The 8,429-nt window shown below is 48.6% G+C and overlaps 1 protein-coding gene across 2 annotated transcripts in view; it reads right to left on the reverse strand.

The window, feature by feature from the left end:
* DOCK1 (dedicator of cytokinesis 1) overlaps positions 1 to 8,429 on the reverse strand; it is a 489,568-nt gene that overhangs the window by 433,686 nt on the left and 47,453 nt on the right. For both annotated transcript variants that reach the window (XM_011930180.1, XM_011930179.1), the window contains exons 12-14: positions 6,862 to 6,987; positions 2,443 to 2,567; positions 997 to 1,095 (exon numbers count right to left, since the gene is read on the reverse strand). In XM_011930180.1, coding sequence (XP_011785570.1) covers positions 997 to 1,095; positions 2,443 to 2,567; positions 6,862 to 6,987 — 350 coding nt within the window. The remainder of the gene's footprint in view (positions 1 to 996; positions 1,096 to 2,442; positions 2,568 to 6,861; positions 6,988 to 8,429) is intronic.

An 8,429-nucleotide genomic window follows, 5' to 3' on the forward strand; every position in this document is an offset into this window, starting at 1 on the left:
AAAAAAAAAGTTGCCGTTTTTTGACCAGGCGTGGTGACTCACGCCTGTAATTCTAGCACTTTGGGAGGCTGAGGAGGGTGGATCACTTGAGTTCAGGAGTTCAAGACCAGTCTGGCCAACATGGTGAAACCCCATCTCTACTAAAAATACCAAAAAAATGAGCCAGGTGCCATGGTGCATGGCTGTAATCCCAGATACTCAGGAAGCTGAGGCAAGAGAATCGCTTGAATCCAGGAAGTGGAGCTTGCAGTGAGCCAAGATTGCGCCACTGCACTCCAGCCTGGGTGACAGAGCGAGACTCCATCTCAAAAAACAAAAAACAAAACAGTTGCCGTTTTTCTTCTTAGCCCCAACCTGGAAGGGTCTACACTCCTTCCACAGCTGTGGTGACCTGCCAACAGCTGCACCAAGAAAGCTTTCCTGTTGACACATTACACTCAAAGTAAAAAGACATAATACATGCTGCCTCTAAGCAAAAATTGTCCCTAATTCTCATATCAAACATCTGTATTCCAGAGCCAGTCCCTGGCCTGGTTTTCAAATATTCAAGCTCTTGGGGGCGGGACAGTGTTTACTCCATGGCGGAGATGTGAGCACGCTACATTATGAAAATGTACCACGTCAGTGCTACAGAACAGGATCTGACTCCCCAGCAATGACCTCCACAGGCTGGCAGCTCAGTTTTTTTGTTTGGTGTAAGGACAGCATGCCACACATAAAACAGTACTGCGAAGAGAAAGACAATAGCTATCTTAAAAAGACTCTGTCATTTGTCTCCATGAAAGTCCTATTTTTACATCCAAAAGGAGATGAGAGTAAATGTATTCTAAGAAACGCCAGTGTGGTTCCTTAGCAATCTTGAATGACTTTGTTGGGAGATACTCTGCCTGCCTAGAGCAGCTCCCGGGCTGAGGAGGATGTTAGGATGTTTCCTTGGGTTACAAATGAGCATTTCATAATCAGTGCCATGTGATGAAATGACCATGTAAGTAATACCTTAACAGTCTCAAACCAGCGTGGCTGCTTTACTTGGTAGTAAATCACAGATTTGTACTCTGAAATCGCTTCATCACCAGCTCCCGGGAAAATCACATGCTTTAAAAGAAGACATAAAGAGCTCACGTAAGACCTCATAGAGCTGGACACCATGTACATATACGCGGGAGGACAGGTACGCTCCAAGAACACCAACACACCCCACCACAAATGAAAGTGTTCCCAGCAAGGGAAGCACAGATCCACCTGAAGCCAGCGGCCAGCTCCAACCCTTGTTCTCACACATTAAAGATCTTGACCGTTATGACATATGGGGATGTCACAGACCTCCATCGCCCCCAGATCCTCAATCCTAGTAACTTCAACATTAGGATCTGCAGGAAGTTGCCTGATCCACCCCATAGGTCTAGGGTGAGGGACTGTAGACCAAAAGGTGGGAACCCTCCCCCTCTCCTTCCTCCAGCCATGAACACTGTTTGCTTCACTCCGACCAGAAAGACCAGTGGCAAGGCCAGCACCTATGTTTCCAGGGAGACAAGGCAGGCAGTGATGCTGGACATGGCTCACCCAGAGAGAAAGACATCATGCTTCTCTCGGCGACACTGAGCCTTAAGCACAACCCCATGGGCCCAGAAAAGCCCAGTCCTCCAGCCCTGGTGCAAACAGGCACCTCACAGGGACAGCAGCTCTGGTTTGACCTCTGGTCATCAGAGGAGGCAACAGCTTCTGAGTATCTCCCAGGTGGACCCTGCAGGCTGCTGTGGCCATGGAAGCAGATGTTCGTGACCACTGGTAGGTAGAGCACGAGGTCAAAGCTCCAGCTGTCATGGGCAGGTGCTCAGTTCTACCTCTCGCTAGCTCTCTGACCCTGAGCAATTTAACTGATTTCTTAGGGCCTTCATTTCTTCATCTCTCAAATGGTAATGATGATATCTGTACTTCTAGCATGACTGCTAGACCTTTGGGCCTTGGGTTTATGACAGCAAATGAGACTCCATGATGAGGCTGGGCAAAAGTGGTCAAGACCACAGGGACCCAGCCAGGCACAGTGGCTTACGCCTATAATCCCAGCACCTTGGGAGGCCCAGGCAAGCAGATTACTTGAGGTCGACATGGTGAAACCCCATCTCTACTAAAAAATATAAAAATTAGCCCAGCATGTTGGCACACACCTATAGCACTACAGCCTGGGCAACAGAGCAAGACTCGGTCTCAAAAAAAAAAAAAAGACCACAGGGACCTCCTGAGATAGGCCAGCTGCCAGGATCAGAGGATCCCAGGTCCTGCACGGCAAGCCAGAGAAAGGGAAGCAAGAACCAACGCCAATCCCAAGAAATGGAATTCCAAAGCCCCACCTGTGACAACTTCTAGGCTGCAGCAGAGCCAAGGTGAGCACTTGGCAAGTAAAACTGAAACACTACAGATGCCCCTCACCACAATAAGTACCTCTAATCGCTTCCCATCTTCATCATACACAGACACCGTGACCTCCACGTTCTTTGCTGTTGTTTTGCTTCCTTTATCAAAATCTCCTTGAACTAATGTTACATAGATATCATTTCGAACATCACCTGAGGGGGGAGAAATCATACATTTAAAAACCAATTCATTATTCACAGCATAATTGTGAATTTTGCAAGACTGTCTACCTATCCTCATAAACTACTACAAATACGTATTAGATGATTATGAAATGTTTTCTACATAACAGTCTTACCATTTAAATACATGACAAGAGCAATTTTCCTCATCATAAAACTTGCTAGAAAGAGGAAAAATCTCCAAGCTTCTAATGATTTGCTTGGTTCTCATCTGGGCAGAGGACACTCTACCCCTCTGCGGGCAGCCAGCAACCAGAGGGGCTCCAATACTGTTGATGGCATCCACCGCCCATGGCAGCCCACACCACTGTCCCTTGTTAGACAGCTGGCTACAGCTGTCTGAGTCCTCGGTAGCCAAGGAATATCGCAGTATCCACTGGCACTCCCAGATAACTGGCGAGGCTGCCTCCTATGCATTCTTCTTAAAAGCACAACTCCAGGAGTTAATCAGCTGAGGAACAATGAGGACTGGCCAGGCGCGGGGGCTCACGCCTATAATCCTAACCCTTTGGGAGGCCGAGGTGGGTGGAACACTTGAGGTCAGGAGTTCAAGACCAGCCTGGCCAACATGGTGAACCCTCATCTCTACTAAAAATACAAAAATTAGCTACTGGGCGTGGTGGTGCAGGCCTGTCATCCCAGCTACTCAGGAGGCTGAGGCAGAAAAATCGCCTGAACCCAGGAGGCAGAGAAGTTGCAGTGAACCGAGATCATTGCACTACAGCCTCGGCAACAGGGCAAAACTCTGTCTCAAAAAAAAAAAAAAAAAAGAAAGAAAGAAAGAAAAAAAGAATGAGGATCACCAGCCTAGGATCAGTGAGGAAAAATGGGTCTAGGCAGAAACTTTCTGCAGGGCTCTTCCTTTCTGGCAGGCAGCTGTCAGGATCCCGAATGGGGACCACAGAGAGAAGAACAAAACAGACCTGTCTATTTTAAAGTGAGATGGGCTTTTAATTATGGGGGGGCGGGGGGGAAACACAAGAAATGAGCTCAAGAGTCTTCTTCCTACTGAGAACATGGGAAGCCCCTGGTAATGGCCCGACTGGGAGAACTTCACAAGCTTCATTAGCAACATGATTTAGAGGAAGCCTCGTTCCCAGCCACTGCTCCTCGGCTGCCTGCCTGGCCGCCTCCCACGCCCTGACCACCTGCTCTCCCACGGAGCCAAAGAGTGGTTCCGTCAGGCGCGGCAAATGCCCACTCTGGCTGAAGACCAAGGACCCCTTAAGGATCCCTTGCTTTCTTGTTTTTGCTTTTGTTGTTGTTGTTTTTTCTCTTTTAAACTGCTCTATTTTGGCTTTTAATGTATCCAACTATTAAATTAAGCTTTCATTTAAAAGTCATTATCACAATAATCCCAGTGGGTTGCTACCACAGCCACAGGAGTTGTACGGAAGGAGGCGCGGCTGCCGCCTGCTGATACTGATCGCAAGAGAAGTTAAGAACCATGGAGCACAGGGTGAGGGGCAGGCGCAAGGCCACCCGGCCAAGACTTGTTGCTCATTAGCTGTGTGACCTTGGACAAGTTAGCCTCCAAGGCCAGCACCACTAAACAGCCTCACTGATAGCGAAGGCATAAACTACATGATCTCTCAGCCTAAAAATTCTATCAAGGCGCAAACACCATCATCAAAAGGGAACTTCAAGGCCAGGTGCAGTGGCTCATGCCTGTAATCCCAGCACTTTGGGAGGCTGAGGCGGGTGGATTGCCTGAGCTCAGGAGTTCGAGACCAGCCTGGGTAACACAGTGAAGCCCCGTCTCTACTAAAATAAAAACATTAGCCAGGCCTGGTAGTGTGTGCCTGTAATCCCAGCTACTCTGGAGGCTGAGGCAGGACAACTGCTTGAAACCAGGAGGCAGAGGTTGCAGTGAGCTGAGATCATGCTACTGCACTCCAGCCTGGGTGACAGGGTGAAACTCCCAAGGCCTCGCTCCCAAGTATACCTCGAGTGCGTTACTCCAGGGCCAGCTCAGAAGTAAGACCTCATTTACAGTAGGCAAACCCCATAGATGGGCAATCACCATAGACCCTCATCAAATGCCTCCCCAGGTTACAGAACATTCCGGGGAAGAAGGAACTAGAAGTAGACATAGTGAACTCCTGCTACCTTCCCAGCTCAAAGGAAAACTTGGTATTGCCTGCCTGGATCCTTCAGCAGGACTCCAGGAGTCCAGTGAGCCATGAAAAAGTAGCAGAGCAGGCCGCTGGGTGACAGGACAGGCTCTCCGCTGTCCAAAGAAGATGCCCATCACTGCAAACAGTGACAAAACCGGGCAATACACAGGCTCTGCAGGCTACAGGCAGGCAGACACACTGATAACCGCCCACACTCTTTCTCTCTGGTGCCCACAACCTGGTCAGTGATTACTCGGCCAACAGAGAACACAGGTGACCCACCTTAGCTAGAATCCCTTCCTATGAGATACATACCCAAGGACTTAGCACATGGAAACTGCCAGAACAATGGTCAACTGAATCGCTTCCCTATGAATCTATCATGAGATGATCTACAAGTTTAGACTTACTTTTTTTTTTGAGACAGGGTCTCTCTCTGTCACTCAAGCTGGAGTGCCGTGTTTGTGATCATGGCTTACTGTGGCTTTGACCTCCTGTGCTCCAGGGATGCTCCCACCACAGCCTCACTAGTACCTGGTACTACAGGTGCTCACCTGGTACTACACCAGGCCTAGACTTAGTTTTTAAGTCTATCCATCATAATGGAAACACTGTTGGCATGAACTGGAAACTTCTGAGTTTCCCTTTGAACATCAGGACATCCTAAGGACGCCAAGATAAATGCATATTGCCAACCGCTTCATCCTAATTTATAAATCTGCATCTCAAATGCAAATACAAATAATAGGTATACAAATTAGCCCACTCCCATTAATAAACCTAAATTAATTTGCTGCATATAGACTTGACACACACAAGCAATAGCTTCAGAATTGACTAAACATCATGCTTTTCTTCCTGTACAGGTAAGCCTAGCTAGCATCTAGCCTAACCAATTTAGATGTCTTTCATATGGATTTACCAGACCCACTATTCAATGACCCACAACAGCCCTGAAAGACAAAAGGAGTAGAAAGAACGAGTCTTGAAGTTGTGCTAAAGTAAGCAAAGCAATAACTCCTACAGCATGCACCCTGAATAGCCACCACTCTCCTAGCTATATAGCAGAGGCCTATATAAGGAGGCCATGTTGAACGTGGGGTAGTTTGTCCTCGTTTCCACGGCTCATCAGCTGAGTGACTTTAGGCTACAGTTTAATCTGGACAGGAATTAACTCAACAGCAATTTGTGGGCTTCCAAGAGCCTCACGTGGTTCAAGTTAAGTTATGTTTTGAGACAGGGTCTCACTCTGTCACCCAGGCTGGAGTGCAGTGGCACAATCTGTGCTCATGGCAACCTCTACCACCCAGGTTCAAGTGATTCTCCCACCTCAGCTCCCTAAGTAGCTGGAATGACAGGCACACACCACCACGCCCAGCTAATTTTTTAATTTTTTTGTCAAGACGGGATTTCACCATGTTCCCCAGTCTGGTCTTGAACTCCTGAGCTCAAGTGATCCCCCCGCCTCAGCCTCCCAAAGTGCTAGGATTACAGGCATGAGCCACTACGCCCGGCCAAGCCACGTAAGCATTACTTGCAAACCAAAAAGTATCACACGGATATAAAGGATACAAATCAACATGCTTCCAAAGATCTCTTGATGATCAAATCAGATTATTATTAACATTATCTGGAAATTGAAATGTATTATGTAAATACGAGTTAACACGGAAATCCTGTTATTGGTTTGGTCAGTTTAGAATTCATGACTTAGAACTCATGGAGCAATGCCAGTATAACGTACACCAGGTGAGCGGGTAAAGGCACAGATATTTCCATTCAGCAACCATCCAACCCTGACATTTGTCCTAAGGTGGGCTTCACCTTGCGCAGTTCCCTTTCTGACCTCTTTCCTTCTTTTGACCTGATGTCTACCCAGACATTCGCTGGGTGCCCACATCCCCCTCACACAACCCTTGTAGTTGGGGAGACCTGATCTGTCCAGGGGTACAGGGGGCCAGGGAGCATATTCTACCACTCCGGTCACAGCCCCATGATCTACAACCATGCTGGAGCTTACAGGGTCACCTGCCAGGAGCTGAGCCCTTTCCTAGCCAGAGCTCATACATGATGCTGCCCACACGTCATTCTCCGTGGCCGGCTACCCCCATGCCATGCTCAGAAGCCCTGGATGAGCCAGTTCTTACCAGGCATGATTATCTCCGGAAAGCCTGTTTTTCGAGCCACAGCTGTGGTCCTGTCCACTAAATGCGGAAACTCTTTTCGGATCTGATGGATATCTCCAGGAAGTAATTTCAATGTTACCCACAAACCTGGAAAAACAACGGATGCTGTTAAGTCACATTTTATCCTATGCATTTTTAGAAGTTTTCACGAAACCAATTTCAATGAACAAGAGACTTTTAATTCACAACTCAATATCTTAAGAAAAAATATGGGCATATGAGAAAGAGAGGGGCAAGGCAAAAAAGGTGCCCTTCACGGGGACTCCATGCATCCAATGAGCTGGGATGCCAGCCCTGCCCTAGGGTGACTCACAGGCAGTTGAACGCACATCAGCAGCTGCTGTGCACCCGCTGTGCTGCTGGGGACTGCCAAGCACCAATGTCTCTTTTGAGTGGGTAGACATTTAAGATAAATCAGCAGGTCACCTTTTCCCGGGAGGGGGCTGAGAAGTCCGTCATTTTCTAATCTCCCAGGAAAGATAAAGGCAGGGGAGGATTCTGGAGGTGAATTCACTGTTTTGAGAACCCATCCAAGTTTCAAGTAGCTAAGCAGCATCACACAACCCGGGCGAGCAGAGGAGCACCAGGCTGCAGGGCCAGCAGCAGGACAGCCCTCCCCAGCCAGGACAGATGCAGCCTGTGGAGCCCAGGCCCTCTGTACCACAGTGACACAGCAAAAGAGAACAAAGCTCCAGCTGTTCTGGGCTCTTTTCTCCAAGAGAAAAATGAAGACTTTCAAAGCCTCTAAACCTAGATGCCAGGGGTGTCCTGGGGAGAGCGCAGTGAACCTGGTGGGGTCTATGTAAGGGCGTGTGTGCGGGCTCTTCCTCCCTGCAAGGCTGACGAAGAACTGTGGTTTATATAAATACCGAGTAGCAATCAAATAGGAGGCAACAGTATGAGGAAACAAGCCAGACACTTCCAACAGGTCAAAGGCAGGGGCAGGCAGGGGTGGGCCTGAGCTATCTCCTGTGACGGCATTTTTCCCCCATGGGAAGGGGCTGGCACACGGGGGCACTCTATCCCTGAGGCCTCGGCGGGGCCGCCTGCTTGCTGCCCCCCACTCAGCTCGGTAGGGCCTCATCTGTCCCTCCGAACATCAAGGCCTCTGTCCTCACTTCTGCTACTAGCATGGGTAGGCATGCATGCCTGTGACGGTGCGTGTGTGTGTGTGCGTGTGTGTCTGTGTCTGTGTGAGTCTCTGTGTGTCTGTGTGTATCTGTGTGTGTGTGTCTGTGTGTCCATGTGTGTCTGTGCCCATGTGTGTCTGTGTGTTTGTGTGTGTGGCTCTGTGTATCTGTGCCTATGTGTATGTGTTATGTGTGTGGCTAAATCTGTGTCTGCCTGTGTTTCTGTATGTGTGTCTGTATCTCTCTGTGTCTGTATCTGTGTCTATGTGTATATCTGTATGTGTGTGTGAGGGTATGTATGTCTGTGTGCGTGTCTGTGTCTATATCCGTGTGTGTGTGTGTGTGTGTGTGTCTATAAGTATATCTGTGTGTGTGTGTTTGTGGTGTATCTCTGTGTGT

This window comes from Colobus angolensis, unplaced genomic scaffold, assembly GCF_000951035.1.
Source record: "Colobus angolensis palliatus isolate OR3802 unplaced genomic scaffold, Cang.pa_1.0 Scaffold85, whole genome shotgun sequence".
NCBI lineage: Eukaryota > Metazoa > Chordata > Mammalia > Primates > Cercopithecidae > Colobus > Colobus angolensis.